The sequence below is a fragment of the Chanodichthys erythropterus genome, chromosome 24 (assembly GCF_024489055.1).
Source record: "Chanodichthys erythropterus isolate Z2021 chromosome 24, ASM2448905v1, whole genome shotgun sequence".
Classification (NCBI taxonomy): Eukaryota; Metazoa; Chordata; class Actinopteri; order Cypriniformes; family Xenocyprididae; genus Chanodichthys; species Chanodichthys erythropterus.
This window is the reverse complement of record NC_090244.1, coordinates 12,377,688-12,399,575: the sequence shown is the minus strand read 5'-3', so window position 1 is coordinate 12,399,575 and position 21,888 is coordinate 12,377,688. Positions and strand designations below refer to the sequence as shown.

Genomic DNA, 21,888 nt, shown 5'->3' with positions numbered 1-21,888 from the left:
TGGCATCCGGATGGACGAGGGGAAGGTTTCCGCCATCCAGAACTGGCCAACCCCAAGTACCATAAAAGAACTCCAACGCTTCCTAGGTTTCTCCAACTTTTACCGCCGTTTCATCAAGAACTACAGCACCATCGTCAGTCCACTCACCAACCTACTCCGTCATCAGCCCAAGTCTCTGTCCTGGTCCCAACCTGCCAACGAAGCTTTTGAACACCTCAAGAAAGCCTTCACCACCGCTCCCCTCCTCGTCCACCCCAATCCAGACCTGCCATTCGTCGTTGAGGTGGACGCCTCCACCACCGGAGTGGGAGCGGTCCTATCACAGCAGCAGGGGAATCCAAGTAGGCTCCATCCATGTGCCTTCTTCTCCCGCAAGCTCAACCCGGCGGAGGTTAATTACGACATCGGGGACCGGGAACTCCTGGCTGTCAAGCTCGCCCTTGAAGAATGGAGGCATTGGCTGGAGGGAGCTAACCATCCGTTCCAGGTACTCACTGACCACAAAAATCTCGAGTACCTAAAGGCTGCCAAACGACTCAACCCTCGCCAAGCCAGATGGGCGATGTTCTTTTCAAGATTCAACTTTACAATTTCCTACCGTCCAGGCTCCAAAAATCTCAAAGCTGACGCTCTCTCACGTCTCCATGCACCCGAAGAAAGGAACGAAGACCCCGACACCATCCTGCCTGAATCCATATTCATGAGCCCCATAGAGTGGTCAGAAGAGACACTCCCCTCCTCCAATGCCTCCTCACGAACTCCGCCGGGTTGCCCCCAGGGCTTGCATTACATCACCCGGACACGACGCACTCCACTCCTGCACTCCGTTCACTCTTCACTTGGCACTGGTCACCCGGGGGTCAATGAGACCCTCTCGCTGCTCAAACAGCGCTTCTGGTGGCCAAACATGGCCAACGACGTCAGGAGGTACGTGCAGGGCTGCAGGGAGTGTGCCATCTCCAAGAGCCCACGCCATCTTCCCACCGGCAAGCTTCATCCTCTGCCCGTTCCTGAGAGGCCCTGGTCACACCTGGGAGTCGACTTCGTCACCGACCTCCCAGAGTCTGAGGGTAACACATGCATTCTAGTCGTCGTAGATCGTTTCTCAAAGGCCTGCCGACTCATTCCCCTGGAGGGTCTACCCACAGCCATGAACACAGCCGAGTTAATGTTCAACCATGTCTTCCGCCATTATGGAATCCCCGAGGACATTGTCTCTGATAGAGGACCTCAATTTATCTCCCGAGTCTGGAAGGCTTTCTTCTCGCTCCTGGGTGTGACCGTCAGCCTATCGTCTGGATACCACCCTCAGTCGAACGGGCAGACGGAACGGAAGATCCAGGAGATCGGCCGCTTCCTGCGTACCTTCTGTCACGGCCACCAGAACTCCTGGAACCAGTACCTGGGTTGGGCCGAGTACGCCCAGAACTCCCTCCGTCAAGCCACCACTGGATTAACACCTTTCCAATGCGTACTCGGTTTCCAACCCCCACTGTTCCCCTGGAACGGGGAACCCTCCAACGTTCCTGCCGTCGACTACTGGTTTCGGGAGAGCAAGAGGGTATGGGACTCAGCTCACCACCAGCTGCAGAGAGCCCTGCGCAGGCGCAAGATGACAGCCGACCTTCGGCGCTCCCACGCTCCAACCTACCAACCGGGGCAGAAGGTCTGGCTGTCCACCAGGGACATCAGGATGCGCCTGCCCTGCAAGAAGCTGAGTCCCCGCTTCATTGGCCCATTCACTATCCTGCGACAGATCAACCCCGTCACCTACCGGTTACAACTCCCTGCACAATACAAAAGAATTCATCCCACCTTCCACGTGTCACTATTAAAACCTCACCACCCTTCTGTTCTTCCCTCCACAGAACCTGACGTGGCAGCCGTCGAGCCCCCCCTTCCACTTATCCTGGACGATGGAACTGCTTACGTGGTACGAGAGATCCTGGACTCCCGGCGCCGTGGTGGTCTCTTGGAATACCTGGTGGACTGGGAAGGCTACGGTCCCGAAGAACGCTCATGGGTCCCCAAGAATGATATCCTTGATCCTGCTCTGTTACAGGCTTTTCACACCAACCACCCGGACAGACCTGCCCCACGACCTCGAGGACGACCACCACGACGTCGGGGTCCTCGGCCCTCAGGAGCGGGCCGTGGGAGGGGGGGTACTGTCACAGACACGTCAGGTTCCACCTCACTTCAGTACCCGCGCACCCAATCACCAGCATACTAATCACCGCCACCTGAAGCTCATCACATCAGTCATCAACACCAGCACTTAAACCCCACACTCACACACACTCACTGTCCGGTCTCGTTTGTGTTACACCAGTTGTAAACTTACCTCAAGGACTCCCTAAGCGATACTTACCCAGCCTCATCATCTCCTTCGTCTCCATTGTCTCCAGTCTCCTCGTGTGTCTACCTGCCAGTGTGTGTGAGTGTTTCCATCAGCCTTCTCCAGCGTCTCCATCTCCATTCATCTGCTACTTCAACAAGGACAGTATTATCACTCATTCCACCTCTGAGATCTTCCACCTCCTCATTCATCACCCGTTTTGCTCTGCTGATTGCCAAATAAACATCTTAACTGCTTTTATTCCTGTCTCCGGTGTCTCTGTCATAACAGCATCGCTGAAAGAAATCAATTTCACCAAAAACCTTGTAATGAATGCGTAGCATTTAACAATGTCAGGCAACCTGAACTGACTCACCTTAAGAGACAATAGAGCGGACATTGTTCTCCTGATGTCAAAACATCTGTGAAGTAAAAGTACATTTGAGTGCTTCATTAAACATGTAGGCTACAAATATAGTTTCCCAAAAGTTCTGCTGTACTTCTAAAGTTGAGAATCGTATTCAGAATGGGTTTTGTTTTGCCGCAAGAAACAACAAAGTGAGATGTTTACTCCGATTTCCGAACGAATGACGGTTGTTAATAAGTGAACTTGCAGCTACGAACAGGAACTCAATTCCAGAACGAATGACTCTTGTGAGTCGGTTCTTTTGAGTGGATCTGAAACATACAGGGCTGCGTTTCTCAAAAGCATCATATAATTAAAGACCCCCTGTGGTGAAAACCAAGTTTTTAATGTTGTTTATACACTGCCCTGCCCAAAAAAAAAGTTGCTGTTTGGATTTAAATAAGCAGATATTTAAGAGTCTATGACTGTATCATTATTTCTGTGATTTTTATGTTTTTAGCATGTTATATATGTTTGGCAATGGTTCTTTTAACCCTAACCCATGTAGAAAGACACATCATGGCCATATTTCAGGATGACCATGTCAAGATTCACCAGGGTTAAAATTGTGAATCCGAAATGTGAATCTGAAAACCGTTGTGTGGCTCTTTAATGTGTCCTGACAGATCGCTCAGCTCAAGCGGCTCGTGAACCTATCATTTCTTCTTACTAGTTAATTTATAGCATCAAATAAACATGAATGAACATGTTAAGGAATGTTGTTTAAAATGCGGAAACATGTCAGTACACACCATTTTTCAAGTTCAAGTCCACCGAGTTTAATCTTCTAACTCCTGACTGCTTTGACGGACAAAATGGTGGATTCGGCGTTATGACTGGTTAGATCGCTTGTCAATCAAACTCCGGGCGAAGGGTCAATTTAATGAATCGCCTCATTAACTGAACCTATCTTTGCAGACAGTGATTATTATTACAGTGGGCACATATTATTTGCAATAGACTATTATAATATTTTTACAAAAAATATATATATTAAAGGTGCCCTAGAATCAAAAATTGAATTTACCTCGGCATAGTTAAATAACAAGAGTTCAGTACATGGAAAAGACATACGTTGAGTTTCAAACTCCATTGCTTCCTCCTTCTTATATAAATCTCATTTGTTTAAAAGACCTCCAGAAAACAGGCGAATCTCAACATAACATCGACTGTTACGTAACAGTGACGCCCCCAATATTTGCATATGCCAGCCCATGTTCAAGGCATTAGACAAGGGCAGCCAGTATTAACATCTGGAGCAGCACAGCTGAATCATCAGACTAGGTAAGCAAGCAAGGACAATAGCGAAAAATGGCAGATGGAGCAATAATAACTGACATGATCCATGATTACATGATATTTTTAGTGATATTTGTAAATTGTCATAAATGTTTCGTTAGCATGTTGCTAATGTACTGTTAAATGTGGTTAAAGTTACCATTGTTTCTTACTGTATTCACAGAGACAAGAGCCGTCGCTATTTTCATTTTTAAACACTTGCAGTCTGTATAATTCATAAACACAACTTCATTCTTTATAAATCTCTCCAACAGTGTAGCATTAGCCGTTAGCCACAGAGCACAGCCTCAAACTCATTCAGAATCAAATGTAAATATCCAAATAAATACTTTACTCACAGGAATCGATGCATGCATGCAGCATGAATGACGAACATCTTGTAAAGATCCATTTGAGGGTTATATTAGCTGTGTGAACTTTATGCACTGTATTATTGTCGAGAGCTCAGGGGGGCAGGGAGCAAGAGATTTAAAGGGGCCGCAGCCTGAATCGGTGCATAGTTAATGATGCCCCAAAATAGGCAGTTAAAAAAATTAATAAAAAAAATCTATGGGGTATTTTGAGCTGAAACGTCACAGACACATTTAGGGGACACCTTAGACTTATATTACATCTTTTGAAAAGACGTTCTATGGCACCTTTAAAAAATTTTCCTGAAAGCTGCTGTTCACAACTAGGGCCTGTGTTTTTGTCCCATAGAGTATGGAATTATTTTACTGATAAACTAGATTACTTCAAATCTTTGAGTAGCTTGCAAATCAAGCAGGCCAACTGTGAAAACGTCACACAGTCATATTAATATTCATATGCCAAACTTTCATTGTAGGATTCTTAAATCCACTGCCCGGTCCTTCTTTCATCAGCACGTGTTACCATGACTACCAAGCTGCTGTGTTTGGCCCAGTTTAATTAATTTCTGTGCTCAGTGCTAGCCGAGACATGATGCGTTCTAGCAATAAATTACTCCCATCATGTTTAGGAAGAGAGGAAAATCTCCTGTGTTTGAAGTATAATGCCTCAGGGCCATTTACCCCACACTTGTCAAGCCAAATAACCGTGGGAGTTTTCATAAAAGGTTTAAAAGGCACGCGGTGTAAAGTTCAAAGCTAAATAAAAGTATGATATGCGATCGCCGTTTAACAGCTCAGCACTTGAGCTCGACGCTTGTTCTTTTACCAGTGTAATAGGCTACACTTCCGTAAAACGTATTACTAAAAATGACATACCCTTGCTTGATAGAGTCATCAAACTATTTCAGGCAGCTTCCCATGGCTACAAACTACTTTAATCCAGTAAAACACTCAAGACATTTCTTAAAATCCTAAGCTAAGAAAAGATATAGCCTACACAGTAAGTCATCTTTGTTATTTAAAACACATATAGTACTTCAATATTAAGAATGTTCAAAACCCACATAGCTTTCTTTCATCTGTGAAACAAGACAGGCCTACAATGAAAGTGAATGGAGACACAGACTGTCAGTCCCCAATTCTGCCCAACAACACGAGGGTGATCAATTATGACAGAATTTTCATTTTTTGGCTGACCTATTCCTCATCCTGCAGCCGAGTTTGTCGAGAAACTGAAACGTAAAGGCATGATGCCACTTGGTGACGAAATGTGGCATTTACGACTTAATTATGTAGAGCAACTTCAGTCTCTGTCTCCCCCTAGTGGTTACACAAAAGAACTGTCCTAGATCAACAAAGAATATGTTCATTAAAAACTTTTTTTTTTTTCCAATAAGAAATCCAAAACATGTAGTCACATAAACTTTTATTGTAAAGATTTATTCCAAAATAGCAGAATATTGCAGAGGAAGGGATGAGTGAAAAGAAAAAAAGAGGGGAGAGAGATAGTGAGAGAGAAATGAAAATCCACACTTGACTTTGGCAAGACTTTTTGAAGCTAAATATACCAAAATTCCACAATAAAAGTAAGAAAATGTCTCATTTAAATGCCTTCTGTCCCTACAGATGAGTTAATATTTCACATTAGCCTCTTATACATCTAATAATGCAATGAAAAGTCACAATCTATTTTCAACTCCAAGTTAATATATAACGATTTATAAAATAAAACCAAAAAAAATGTTGAATGGTTATGCTTACCTGTGCTTTTTAGTTCAGGAATACAATGTTAAACTATCCATAGGCCATCCAATGCATCTCCCTAAACCTGTATTCACCTAGATTTTCCGACTAGTCGAGGGAAAAAAATCCTCCATCCTCGCCAAACACTTGCTGTCCGAATCAATTGGGCATTGATTGTGGGTGACCCACCTTGATATCGCTCAATAGAGGTGGCCTCGGATAAGAAACTGTAATGCTGGCTGTAAACTCCCTGTTTTCCTTTATAAACTAATATGAGATTTCATCCAAATGCTTAATTGGATGCAGAAAACCATGGCTGTGTCTGAAATCACATGCTCTCTTGAGTAGGTACTTATTTTGAACAAGTACACTCTTGTGTAGGTGTTTTTGCAGCAATGCCACAGAAGAACCATTTTTAGTTCCCAAAATTTGGAATACTTCTTTTGTCACGTACTGTTTTTCGCCTACTATATAGTAGGGAAGTATGTGATTTCGGATGCAGCCCATGTTTTTTTTTGGTTTTTGTTTTGTTTTACAGGAATGCTACATATCTGTTTTGACATCTGACCTTTGCCCCAAAATAATTTGGATGTGCATAATGAATGAAAGGAAAATGAAATTACTGTTAAAAAAGAAGTGCACACTGATGTTTTAGTGAAGTGTTGGTTATACATTGATACAGTATATACGCCCGCTAAGAAGGCATCTAAAACTAATCACGGATAACAGGCCTGGTCCACGTGTGTGTTACTCTAAAATCCTACAAGCTGTAACTGGAACACACATCCCTCTCTGGTCCCGCTTCTGGAAACCCTGGGTTAAAACTACTCTGTTTCTGCCCTATTCAGCCTCTTTAAAGGCCGAGTCTGTGTGTGTTGGGGTGTGTGTGTGTATTACAGTGATAGAGTCTCTTCTAGCACGGGTGCACGTTGCACGCGCGAATCTCCCTCTTGTTTTTGCAGTTGTTGGGATGTGAGGATTTGCCTTTCTTCTTTACGTTCATCACACGTTCTTGGACCCCCCCGCCGCACGGGCTGGTACACTCCGTCCAGCTGGACCACGGGCGTATCGGACAGGCTGTTGGAAGAGAATAAAAGAAAATCAAGGTGGGGTTTTAAACAACGGCCTTAACTGATAACTGTTAGTGTCCTGGTAGCGGGACACTTGGCACGCTCTGCATTTATTACCTTTTGGTAACGCATTACAAGTAATGCGAGTTATGTAATCAGATTACTTTTTTGAAGTAACTAGTAAAGTAACACATTACTTTGAAATTTACAGAACTTTTTTTTGCTATAAAACAAGCAGCCCAGCCCAGATGAGAAAAAGTAACGCAAAAGTAACATAATGCATTACTTTCCATAAAAGTAACTAAGTAACACAATTAGTTACTTTTTTAGGGAGTAACGCAATATTGTAATGCATTACTTTTAAAAGTAACTTTCCCCAACACTGCATATCACATATTTTAAGGGGCTTTCGTACCAAAAAGTTCTAGAAACTTAGTTATAGGAACTAGCCACTAGGATAGTTCCTCCTGGTTGCATTCGCACCAGTAATAGAAACTCTGAAGCAGGCGGCATCTGTGTTTGCTGTGTGTTTCGCGATAATGGAGATAAAATGTAAACGCACAATTTACGCGGCTGAAAGCAAAAAGTGGGGCTAAGAGACGAAATCTCCTACAACAACTTTCAGTATTACATATCATCGAGGTGGAGAAAAGAACAAAACCCTGCAGACTTCCTCTTGAGAAGGTGGCGACTAAAATAAAGTGTCAAGAATGAAGATTACCAGTGTCCTCCACAGATCATGGGGACAGCACAGTTAAAGGTGATGTATGAGTGTGTGTGTGTGTGTGTGTGTGTTAGAAATAAGCAGCAAGACCAGAGAGACTTTCCTTGTACAATGAGCCTGGGACATCCTCTACATCACCATCTGTGGCCGTACTGAATCACTTCATCATATGCTGACAATACGACGTGTGTGTGCGTGTATGTGTGTGTGTGTGTGTGTGTGTGTGTAAGAGATACTCTGGCTCAGAGAGAATGGCAGAGCTTTGAAAGATGTGATGTGTTGATTGCTTCATGTAGGAGCAATACGGAGGATTTACAGGGAGCTTAGGAGAACAATTTGATCAAAAGCAAAAATAGTAGCTCTGTTCCAAAACATAGTCCCTGCCTTAATGCCTACATACGGCATTTTAAGATGCATCCTATTTGTCATGACACCTCATAAGTGAACACTGTTCAAATATCATTGGGGTGAGTATGTTTTTTTTTTTTTAATTAATACTTTCATTATTCAGCAATGTGTATTAAATTGATCAAAAGTGACAGTAAAGACATTAATATTGTTACAAAAGGTTTCTATTTCAAATAAATGCTGATCTTTTGAACTTTCTATTCTATTCTTGATTAAATCAGCATATTACAATGATTTCTGATGCTGAGTAATGAGTAATGATGCTGAAAATCAATTACATTTTAAAATATATTACAATTTAATAATTAATTTTAAATTCTAATAATATTTACAAAATGATTGTGCATTATTATTAATCTGCCTTTTGGAACAGGCCTTTATGTTGAGAGTGCATTTGGGATGCCTTAAAATACTGACTCTGTAGGGAGCTAATTGGATTTGGAACAGAGGAATTACCAGTTTCCAGGAACAATATACAAAGGAAATTAACATATACTTAAGACGGCAACAAAAAATGACATTTGCAACTCATTTTACTACCATAATGTAACATATTTCTGTGTAAAATGGAATATTCAAATGAAAAAAAAAAAAAAAGGTCGAGACTTGATTTTATTCTTTGGGAATTGATTAGATTAGAAAAAACAAACAAACGGGCATTTCATATCATCTTGATGTATCCATATGGTAACTTTAAAAACAAAACTTATCTGAAAATGAGATGAAAAACGATTTTCAATACTTTTGATCGCAAAACTTTGGCATTCACCAGAGAAACTCTGCGTTCACTTGCAAAAGCATTAAAAACAGTTTCTCTTCCCACCTCATATTAGCTATTCAGCACTTCAGGTTGACTTTAAAGTCAGATTCAGTTGCACAATCTATGTGCAATCAACATAAATCCTGCTTCCAGGAATGATCTGTTGACAGAGAGCTAAATTTGCAACAAGTAAATACTAAATAATTGTAGACCTGAGCTCTCCTCTGCCACAGACTCCCTGCTCTGTTTTGCTCTCCTCCTGTCTGAAGCTTCCTGTCTCTTCCTCTTGTCGCTGGCGCGGGATCCTCTCGTGCATTTGCGGATTTTGCATTTCTTCCTCTGGACCGTCTCGGGGCAGGGCAGGCCCCCGAACTGAGGCTCTAGCTTGACCATTCGTGAGCGGATCATGTGACCCTTCCCGCAAGACTTATTGCACTCGGACCACCCTGACCACTCCGACAGCATGCAGTCTGTGGCTAGAGGAGGATTGGCATTAATTAAAAAGACAGCTTTTCACCAATCTGTGTATTTCTGTGTATTTTCTGAGTGTGTGTGTGTGTGTTACTCACGGCATTCGGGAAGCATGCACTTTTCAACCTGCTCGAGCTCATCTGGGCACAGGCTAGGCTCTACGGGCGTCTTCAGCATGCGCTGACGGGAACGCATGCCTACACCACAGGACACACTGCATTCTCCCCAGTCTGACCACGGAGACAGCATACACACCACTGCGTCTACACACACATGGTTAATAGAGTCTTACTACTTTTTTATATTTTTATTAGTGCTGTCAATCGATTACAATTTTTTTACTACGTAATTGCAAATTTTTCTGTAATTAATTGCACATTTTTTTCACTTTAGTTAGTGTGTAATGTTGCTGTTAGAGCACAAACAACATCTGCAAAGTTACAACGCTCAAAGTTTAATGCAAAGGGAGACATTTTCTTTTAAGGAATTCCCTGTTTAAGGACTACAACAAACGGCTGGTAGGGACTAAAACAAGTTTCTTCCCAGGTTAATGATATCACTAACCCTAAAATTTAGATAAACCCTGACCCCGAGAACACGCAACGAAGGGGGCGAGGCCATGTTGGGCTGCTTTAGAGAAGAGGAAGAGTTGTTGTAGTAGAGTGTTGTTAGCATGCCGTTTTTTACACCGGACTGCTTCACAAATGAGGGTCAATTCAACGCTGGATTTGCACAAAAAATGGCACATGCTAGTCGAAGAGTTGAATCAACTCCACAGCAACTACATAAATGTATCCACTAACCATTCAGAAACGTCCAGTTGCATTCTAAAAGTTGTAACTTCTTCCTGAGTCTCTCCATCAGTGTTCGACTCCGGTTTGAACAATGTAAGGCTGAACACCGTTACTGACAATTGTCATTTTGGCTGCGTGAGATTCTCCAGCTTTGTTGTTGTTGAGCAACCGAAGTGCGAGCTGTTAAAGCTCCGCCCTCTTCTGGAAAGGGGGCAGGGAGCAGCAGCTCATTTGCATTTAAAGAAACACAAAAACAGCTCACATCCAAATAGGGGCAAATTTGATAAGCTATACTAAATGATCTGTGGGGTATTTTGAGCTGAAACTTCACAGACACATTTTGGAGACACCAGAGACTTATATTTCATCAAAAGGGGCATTATAAGAACCCTTTAAGACATTATTTAACTCATTTAAGACTGTGCTTATAAGGATACTCTACAAAATGGGCATTTTGGCATAATTTTGTGTGTTTTTGTGAACTCAATGCGGATGTTGTTAGTAGGAAGTACAAATTGACAGCAAAAAATGCTACTGTACCTATCAGGTTGTGCTACCAGCATCGTAATTATTATGTGGTTTGAGGCTTTATTAACATCCTTACCCTAAACCTGCCCTTAAAACAATGCAAATATAGTGTTGCTAGCACAACCTAATAGGTAGCATTATTTGTCAGAACACCAGCGAAGTGGCTTTCTGTGCGCACGAGTTGTGTGTCAGATTCACAGACAGCTTGCGCCAGAACCGCACTGCATTCTCTTTTGCGTCTTATCGCACTTGAATGGTTTAAAAGCATTTGCATGAATTAGAGTGTGATCATATAATGTAACGCTAGCTAAAGGATGATGGTAAAAAAGGATGCTGTGTTAATTGTGTTAAATATTTTTAACACGTTAAACTGAAAAAAAAAAAATTTTGACAGTGCTAATTTTTATAAAAATGTAAAAGTATATTAAATGTATTTTAGAGCATATTTTACATTTTTACTGTATAGCCAAATAAATTATATTTAAAATATTTCTAAAACTAAGAGCATTCAAACCAAAACTTTTCCATGATGCTTACTTTTTCTCACCCACTATAGATCAATCATATTTAAGTAAAAAACAATTTTGATTCGCCAGTTACATTTACTACTCAGAAAAATAATAATTATTATTATTATTATTATTATCATGCCGTTCCACACCCGCAAGACCTTCGTTAATTTTCGGAACATAAACTGAGATATTTTTGTTGAAATCCGATGGCTCAGTGAGGCCTTCATAGGGAGCAATGACACTTCCTCTCGCAAGATCCATAAAGGTACTAAAAACATATTTAAATCAGTTCATGTGAGTACAGTGGTTCAATATTAATATTATAAAGCAACGAGAATATTTTTGGTGCGCCAAAAAACAAAACAAAATAACGACATATTTAGTGATGGCTGATTTCAAAACACTGCTTCAGGAAGCTTCGAAGCATAATGAATCAGTGTATTGAATCAGCTGTTCGGAGCGCCAAAGTCACGTGATTTCAGCCGTTGGCAGTTTGACACGCGATCTGAATCATGATTTGACACACAGATTCATTTGTGCTCCGAAGCTTCCTGAAGCAGTGTTTTGAAATCGGCCATCACTAAATAAGTTGTAATTTTGTTTTGTTTTTTGGCACAACAAAAATATTCTTGTTGCTTTATAATATTAATATTGAACCACTGTACTCACATGAACTGATTTAAATATGTTTTTAGTACATTAATGGATCTTGAGAGAGGAAATGTCATTGGTGGCCATGGAGGCCTCAGTGATCCATCAGATTTCATCAAAAATATCTTAATTTGTGTTCCGAAGATGAACGAAGGTCTTACAGGTGTGGAACGGCATGAGGGTGAGTAATAAATGACAGAATTTACATTTTTGGGTGAACTAACCCTTTAATAAAAGTGAATGAATGAATGAAACATCTTTCCAGTCTGTTGTATTGGTATTGTCCCAATTTAACATATTTAAATCTACTATTTATTATATTTTATTTATGATTACTTATTATAATATTTATTTATTATTCCAGTTTGAATTGTTCAGTTTGAAGCATCAACCGTTACGAGTTAAAACTAAAATATACAGCCTTTAACTTATTGACGTATTGATTATTGCATGAATAAAAGTCATATAATGTGACTATTCATTACTTTACAGAGAATTTACAACCTTCTATATCTTGCCTTAAGAACAGAAGATGCAGCCAAATGAAGTACTGACTTAACAAAGAGTCGTTTCTTGACGCCTCAATTTAAATGAGCCTTTATGAACGGCTGGCGCAGCCCGACTCAAGTGACAAGCAAGTCTAATTAGAAATCGACTAGCACCAAAGAGGAATTCTGGTAATGAATCAAGCTTGGTGAAGCAGGGCATCTTGCCTGGCCCATGAGAGGTTGTTGGATTGAGTTGACTGAATTGACATTTCGTGGCTTCATACTTACTGCACTCAGGCATCATGCACTTCTCTGCCTCAGCCAGCTGCGCTCGACAGGGCGAGCCGTCCGATGCTTCCATCTTCATCATGCGCTCTCTCCTCCTCATCCCCACTCCACAGCTCACACTGCAGGGCTCCCACTCACCCCACTCGGTCACCACACAGCTACTGGGTGCTAAAACACACACACACACACACACACACACGTGTCTAATATTACTGGTGTAGATTTTAGGATAGTTATTTGACACTGAATGTCCATAAAACATGAACACAACATATATGTATAACTCACAACAGTCCTCGTTGACAGCACACTTCTCGGTCTCCTCGGTTGGCAGTGTACAGCTGGAGCCGTCCTCTGGGAACTGCTTGACATATCTCTCTCTGGATCTCATGCCCATGCCACATGAGGCGCTGCATGGAGACCAGCTGATCCACTCTGACATCATACATGTGGAAGCCTCTAGAGAACAGAACGCAGCCATATGCTATAGTGAGGTACAGTATGTCACAAAACTTTCTTAAAAGTATACCCTGAGATCTGGTGATGAATGAATGGACACATTTGACTCAATGTACTGAATTTTTACACAACTGACTGACTTTAAAAAGCTTTTGATTGAAAGATGTATATGCTTTAATATTTGTTATTTTGTGGACAAAATTATTAGTAATTCAATCGTTTTTACATGGATGAGCCAAAAGGTGCCAAACATACAGTAAAATTATAAATGATGCAACAGGCTGACAAGTAATTTAGTAATAAACTAAATTACTTGTCAACAAATTTGCTTTATAATAATAATAATAATAATAATTATTATTGTTACATTATACACAACATTTGATGTTAAATAATAATAAACTATATTACTGTGTCAGGAAAAATGTTTATTGTGGTTATTTTTATTTAAATATACAATATTTATAATTAACATCAAATTAATGTGTCTTTAATGTGTATAATTTATTATTAATAATAATAATAATAATAAAGTATATTATTTGCCACATTTGTTTATTGTATTTATTGTGTAATAATAATAAATTACACAATACTATAATTAACAACCAATTTAATATCTAATGTGCAGAATGTAATAATAATATACTTAGCCTATTAAGTTTGCAATATAGTAATAAACTATATTGTCAGAAAAAATGTTTATTGTAATTTTTATTATTATTATCATTAAATTATACAATATTATAATTAACATAAAATGCAATATTTAATGTGTAGAATTTAATATAAAAAATACAAACCCGATTCCAAAAAAGTTGGGACACTGTACAAATTGTGAATAATGCAATGATGTGGAAGTTTCAAATTTCAATATTTTATTCAGCATACAACATAGATGACATATCAAATATTCAAACTGAGAAAATGTATCATTTTAAGGGAAAAATAAGCTGATTTAAAATTTCATGGCATCAACACATCTCAAAAAAGTTGGGACAAGGCCATGTTTACCACTGTGTGGCATCCCCTCTTCTTTTTATAACAGTCTGCAAACGTCTGGGGACTGAGGAGACAAGTTGCTCAAGTTTAGGAATAGGAATGTTGTCCCATTCTTGTCTAGTACAGGCTTCTAGTTCCTCAACTGTCTAAGGTCTTCTTTGTCGCATCTTCCTCTTTATGATGCGCCAAATGTTTTCTATGGGTGAAAGATCTGGACTGCAGGCTGGCCATTTCAGTACCTGGATCCTTCTTCTACGCAGCCATGATTAGGGATGGGTATCGTTAAGGTTTTACGGTATTACTACTCTTACCGATACTGCTTATCGATCCGGTACTTTAACAGTATTCTTATCGGTACTTTTTGTTTATATATATATATATATATGAATTAACATGAACAGCTTTATATTATATAGTGTCTGGCATTTTTTTGTGTTTTATATAAGATACAGAAAGAACATGAACAAAGAAACAAAGTAAAACAAACCAACAAATACAAAAAAACAAAGATACAAATGAAATAAAGTGCTTTCATTTGTTTATGTGTGCAGGTAAGTAATATAGGCCTAGCCTATAAAAGAAATATAAGTAAAGTAACCAAATGTAAAATAACACTGCATGGTTTTCACAGTATAAATTAATAGATTAATGCTTATTAAAGCTAACTATATTCAGAAGAGGAGCTGAGTGATTTTCTCTTTGCATTTTGTTGTTTGATGGTATAATTGTCAGAAGGTGACTGCTGTCACTTTAAAACAATAGATATTAAAACACATTGGATTTTCTCCCAGCTGTTCATGTACACTTACGATATAAACTACGTTTAAGTAGCTAAACACGCTCCAATCCGGTCATTTTTAACATATTTTAGTGTGTATTTGATCGTTTGGACGTGCACCTCAAGCCCAAAGTGTAATTTGTTTGTCTATTTGCGATCCGTTTTGGAGCGCACGCGCACACACACACAATTCAGCCTGAGGAAAAGCGTCTCTTATGCGTATTATTGTGCTTTCAACGTTTTAAAACGTTGATAATAATTATCAAACATTTACTGCAATTCAGCAACAGTAAAGACAGCATTTTACAACAATCACCGGTTGTTCTGATTCTGACGTTAAGTTTGGGTTTAGGGAAGAACGCGCACAGCTGTGAAGAGAATGAAGGTGTGCAAGACGAAACGCGGCTAGTTTTTAATAGTTTTACGATCTCTCTTCTGGATTGCGAAAGCAAAAATGCATCATAGATAAATGTCCAAATATTTTTGCATACAGACACAACTGGCGACTGTGGTGAGATAGAATTTGCAAGATAATGTCTATATAGCAATAATAAATGTACGTGTATTTTCTTCATAATTTCTCCAGTACCGCTAACAGAACCGTTAACGTCAGAGCTTGTCGATACACTGGTCTTTCAAAATTTATCCCCGGGGCCAATTTAATACCGGGTTTCGGTACCCATCCCTAGCCATGATGCAGTAATTTATGCAGTATGTGGTCTGGCATTGTCATGTTGGAAAATGCAAGGTCTTCCCTGAAAGAGATGACGTCTGGATGGGAGCATATGTTATTCTAGAACTTGGATATACCTTTCAGCATTGATGGTGCCTTTCCAGATGTGTAAGCTGCCCATGCCACATGCACTCATGTAACCCCATACCATCAGAGATGCAGGCTTCTGAACTGAGCGCTGATAACAACTTGGGTTGTCCTTGTCCTCTTTAGTCCGAATGACATGGCATCCCAGTTTTCCAAAAAGAACACAGAACAGGTTTCCACTTTGCCACAGTACATTTTAAATGAGCCTTGGCCCAGAGAAAACACCTGCGCTTCTGGATCATGTTTAGATATGGCTTCTTTTTTGACCTGTAGAGTTTTGGCACGGTGGATTGTGTTCACCGACAATGTTTTCTGGAAGTATTCCTGAACCCATGTTGTAATTTCCATTACAGTAGCATTCCTGTATGTGATGCAGTGCCGTCTAAGGGCCCGAAGATCATGGGCATCCAGTATGGTTTTCCGGCCTTGACCCTTACGCACAGAGATTGTTCCAGATTCTCTGAATCTTTGGATGATATTATGCACTGTAGATGATGACTTCAAACTCTGCAATTTTTCTCTGAAAAACTCCTTTCTGATATTGCTCCACTATTTTTCGCCGCAGCATTGGGGAATTGGTGATCCTCTGCCCATCTTGACTTCTGAGAGACACTGCCACTCTGAGAGGCTCTTTTTATACCCAATCATGTTGCCAGTTGATCTAATAAGTTGCATATTGGTCCTCCAGTTGTTCCTTATATGTACATTTAACTTTTCCGGCCTCTTATTGCTACCTGCTACCTAGTATTAATTTTCCGAATTTAATACTAATATTCATTATATCATTAATAATAGGACTATTAATAATAATTGAAGTTTTGAAATCTGGAGTCTCTGATACTGCTGGCCATGACTTACAAACAGCCCACGTCCAGCAGCCCAGCCCTTTTTATTTTATTATGATAAAGAAAAAATATGTAAAATATTCAGTCTTCACTATATACAACAATATTATGCAGTGAGCTTCTCCTATAATCCTCTTTCTTTATGTATGACGGACTGTAAGATTACAATCCTCCTTCAATGCTGCTGTGCTGTGTTCATCTTTCATATCTTCCACCTTTCTCCCCTTATAAAGTGCTGACAGATGTGATCAAATTGACCGATCCAGCCATGCTTTATCTCACCTCAGCCGTTCCAATTATCTCTAAGGCAGAGCTTGTAAATAGATTTGTTATCAGACGGGATGGATGAACTTGGGGCGACTCTCCATAGATTTGTCTCCAGTGCAGAATTGCAGACCCCATTTGGGACGAGCATCGAGCACTACCTAATAAAGCAGAACTAAGTGAATCATTAATAAGAGCTGTAAATAAACGTGGCCCTGATGGGGCCCCCAGAGGCCCCAGTGCCAGCCTGTCAACGGGATGGTGGATTATCAATCAATGCAGGCCCTTAACGGCCTATTAATTAAAAACAAAGGAGCGTCTACGCAAAGCAATGCTGGTTCTATTAATCAATAGCGAGCACTGGCGAGAAACAACAGCCTTCGGCGTCTTTAAAAGCTTCACGTCAGGGTTGACAGGATGAAGACGTGATGTGGAAAAACAGACAGATCAGAGGATGGAGAGGTACAGATGAAGTAGATGGATGGGTTGATGCAGATACGTTGACAGACAGAGGGAAAAAAAGAGATAAAGTCACCATCAACCAGATGGCGAGACAGAGCGACAGATAAAAAACATCACAGGTGCTGCACAACTAAGTCTAAGAATCTTATTGTGGTCATTTTTGCGTATTGATATTGCGATTTTAACTGCAATGTGTTAGAACATCTCACATTTTTGTTTGACATCAAGATTAAAAGAACAAGAATAACTCAAACTAAAACAGCAGCTCTAATGCAGAACAGCAAAAACTACAAACTATGCCTTTTGTCTCCAAGTTAAAATAGTTTTGCACAACAAAACGTTCTGCTGCTAATAGAAAAAGTTAGTCTTGAAGGACATCCATGCTTCTTCTCTTTAAAGTATAAAAATACAGACCTTTTTTAGAGCCAAAAATGACTTCAATGGACTACAAAGCAATCTGGTTCTCATTGGATTCACATTGTACTTCAAAGTGGACTCAGACCTATTTTTGGTCCATTTTAAGGCAAATTCTCACTGCACAGACAAACAACAACAAACACGTTTGTTGTGTTTTGTCAGATCAGTGTGTTAAAGGGTTAGTTCACCCAAAAATGAACACAAATTCCACCCATCTTCGGAACACAAATTAAGATATTTTTGAAAAAATCCTAAAATTCTAAATCCAGTGGCCAACTTGTTTGTTGGCGTTTGTCTGTGTGGTGTGAATCGGCCTTTAGTTGTGATTATTTTCATTCAGATTGATTTTTTGCAACTCTGTCCACTTGAACATCATATTATTTTTGCATATTACAACTACTACTAATATTTATAGTTGTTAAATTTGATATTTTAAAATATTATAAAACTACAATATTTTTTTTTTACAATAGTACATCATATATTAAACACATTGGGATTAAACACATTTTGACTATTTAGAACATTTTAATACTGTATATTAAAAAATATTTTAAAATATTAAAAAATAAATTATGTATATATGATAGTATATCATATCTTATACAAAATAATTGAACATTTAGAATATATTAGAAATTACACTTTTTCAATAGTATAAAAATTATATCAAAAACATAAACATTAATATTTTTTTTAATATCTAGATACTTTAAAGGTGCACTCGAATGAAAAATTGAATTTATCTTGGCATAGTTAAATGACAAGAGTTCAGTACATGGAAATGACATACAGTGAGTCTCAAACTTGTTTCCTCCTTCTTATATAAATCTCATTTGTTTAAAAGACCTCCGAAGAACAGGCGAATCTCAACATAACTGTTACGTAACAGTCGGGATCATTAATATGTACGCCCCCAATATTTGCATATGCCAGCCCATGTTCAAGGCATTACACAAGGGCAGCCAGTATTAACGTCTGGATCTGTGCACAGCTGAATCATCAGACTAGGTAAGCAAGCAAGGACAACAGCGAAAAATGGCAGATGGAGCGATAATAACTGACATGATCCATGGTTACATGATATTTTTAGTGATATTTGTAAATTGTCTTTATGTTTCATTAGCATGTTGCTAATGTACTGTTAAATGTGGTTAAAGTTACCATCATTTCTTACTGTATTCACGGAGACAAGAGAGTCGTTGCTATTTTCATTTTTAAACACTTGCAGTCTGTATAATGCATAAACATCTTCATTCTTTATAAATCTCTCCAACAGTGTAGCATTAGCCGTTAGCCACGGAGCACAGCCTCAAACTCATTCAGAATCAGATGTAAACAATATAATAGTATACAATACTCACATAATCCGACGCACACATGCCGCATGCATGACGAATACTTTGTTTAGGCTGGTTAAGGCAAGTGCGAGCTCAGAGGGAGGGGAGCACTAGATTTAAAGGGGCGGCACAGCATAAATCGGCGTATATTTAATGATGCCCCAAAATAGGCAGTTTTTAAAATTAATAAAAAAAAAAAACTATGGGGTATTTTGAGCTGAAACTTCACAGACACATTCAGGGGACACCTTAGACTTATATTACATCTTGTAAAAAAAAGTTCGATGGCACCTTTAATATATTGTAAAATTTGATTATTTGACACTATTTTAAAATTGAATGCAATTTTTAAAAAATTTGATATTCAATTAAAAATATCTTTTCATCATAAATTTTTCATCACGCCGCAAAGTGGTTAGTTAAACATTCGAATGTAGCCTTTATTTTTGCGGAAAAGTAAAGACCTGTTTCTGCCACACTGAAGAATAATGCCTATTGTAGAGCATCCAGCACATGGAGACTATATATATTTAATTAAAGTCACAGAAGGCCATACAGCAATTTTGACTTTAATTTGATTAACTGTGCAGCCCTTAGAGCTGTATACATACACAGATCTAAGTAAAGACAGCCAACAACTCAAACGTGAAGATATTATTTGCAGTTTAACTTACCAAGATTTTACACTCTGACCCAAATGGCCAACCAACCAAAGTGCAAATGTCCTATTGATTCTTTTAAACGATAAACCGCAATTTATAGTTTACGGTTATGGTTTATAGCGTCTATCTCTCCAACGAGAGAATCGATACCTTGGTCTGCTCAAGCAGATTGCGGGCATAAAACTCCACAGCAGCAGTTTGAGGTCGGATAAGATTTTCTTAACCTTGAAATCAGAGGCCTTGCATTTCTCTACACTACTCTCTGTAACAAGATTATCAATTAATAATGTGCTCCACTCAGAGCTGACTAAAAGAAAAGAAAAATCAATGCTTTTTATGCATTTAACATTTTTATTCCTTACTCCTACATTTTTTGTCTTTCCCTTATTCCATGCACCTTCCTTCCTGGCACGCTCTGAGATAGCGATCTCTAAATCCGTCAGCCTCAAAGGCTTTTATATGCACTGGAGAGCTGGAGACCAGCATTATCTTGCTCACCCTCCTCGCTGCAGCCCGGACCCATGCAGGGCTCAAAGTCTTGGGTGTGCAGACAGGGCATGATGGGGTCCAGCTGTGCTTTTAGCATCCTCTGCCTCATCCTCCGACCCTTATCGCAGGTGGAGGAGCTACAGGCCGACCATGGAGACCAGTTTGAGTAGATGCACGTCTCTGGAGTGTTGTCTCCTGCAGAAAAATAAGTAGACAGACTCATTAGGGGAAATGGCATGGTCAATGAAAAGCAGAGACATTTTAGCAGGGCATTTAATGGCAAAGACATTGACTTTTCTTTGTGTCTTTGTATCTTTCTGTCCTTGTCTCTTTTTTATTCCTCTCAGTGGTGCTATCAAAACATTCCCTGACCAGCCAGACAGTAACACTGGTTAAGTTCTGGACTAATGGCTGCTAGAAGTGCAGAAATGATGCTCTTTAGCTTAAAAAAAAAAATAAAAAAAAATAAGTCTAGCACCGCTCCACATTGTTCATTCCAGTCCTCACCTCCCAATCCTGAAACTCACAAAAAAACCAGAGGGAAACCACAGGTAATTATCTGGCGCGGTGCATTAGCCAACAAACATAATTGAAGTGCACCATGATAAAGCATATTGTTCTTCTTCATCTTCCTGTTGTTTGACTTAACCATGACAGAAGGGACATTGGGAGGTTTACTCTAAGATACCTGCCGGCCGCCTTGTTCATTAAACTGTCCTGTGGCTATGTTTTTAAATGAGGTGCTACAAATTGGATAAGATAGCGTAGCCATACGCACCTTCCTCCTTCTCCTCCTGAGCAATATCAGCGACGATATCGTCTATGGTGTCGGGCACGGTATTGCACTGCTCTCCCTGCAGATTGGAAGAACATGGATCAACATCACAGCACCTGATAAGATCCACCATTTGCCATCTGATCACTATCATGCTAAGCCCGACGAAAAAAAAAATCTCCAGGGGCAGATGATTGTAAACTAGCTGGCTGGAGGCAATCCCACGCTTTACCCCACTCAAAAGCCTTGAGATGAGATTCTTCCCAGCTGTGAGATAGAGATGAAACATCTGGTGTGGAATATTAAGTGTTCTGGATCATGCCGATAAGTTCCAGAATGGATTACTTTAGAATCGAATCCTCCAAACACTGTCATTTGAAGAATAACAGATGTGTTATGAGCATTGCTGTGTTTTTTTTGTATCATGACTCTTTGCCTTGACATATTTTTGTAAGCAATTGCTTTAGTTTGTTTAGCAAATGGGCTTTTATGATTCAGCAATTCGGGGTCAGTTACTATATTAAACAACACAGCTGTTCATGGTGAATGTTAAAAAAAAAAAAAAAAAAAAACGTCCCATTTTGCTAAAAAACAGGGAATAGACATGAATACATCCTTAAAAAAAACACACTCAATGTTATGGCCAATAACCAACAAATAGTAAAATGTTATATTATTTTGTCTAAATAAATTACAAATAAAACATTTTAGGCATCACAATTTACACTATGACAAATAAATATTT

At 39.5% G+C, this 21,888-nt stretch overlaps 1 protein-coding gene across 3 annotated transcripts in view; it reads right to left on the bottom strand.

Moving 5' to 3' along the window:
* Window positions 1–5,809: 5,809 nt before the first annotated feature.
* Window positions 5,810–21,888, bottom strand: part of spon1b (spondin 1b) — an 82,137-nt gene continuing 66,058 nt past the window's right edge. Inside the window, exons 10-16 of one of the 3 annotated variants that reach the window (XM_067379368.1) lie at window positions 21,147–21,222; window positions 20,378–20,563; window positions 13,119–13,289; window positions 12,831–12,998; window positions 9,668–9,832; window positions 9,311–9,574; window positions 5,810–7,213 (exon numbers count right to left, since the gene is read on the bottom strand). In XM_067379368.1, the coding sequence (XP_067235469.1) occupies window positions 7,050–7,213; window positions 9,311–9,574; window positions 9,668–9,832; window positions 12,831–12,998; window positions 13,119–13,289; window positions 20,378–20,563; window positions 21,147–21,222 (1,194 nt within the window). In that variant the 3' untranslated portion in view covers window positions 5,810–7,049. The remainder of the gene's footprint in view (window positions 7,214–9,310; window positions 9,575–9,667; window positions 9,833–12,830; window positions 12,999–13,118; window positions 13,290–20,377; window positions 20,564–21,146; window positions 21,223–21,888) is intronic. The other 2 variants (XM_067379369.1, XM_067379370.1) reach the window with 2 other exon arrangements.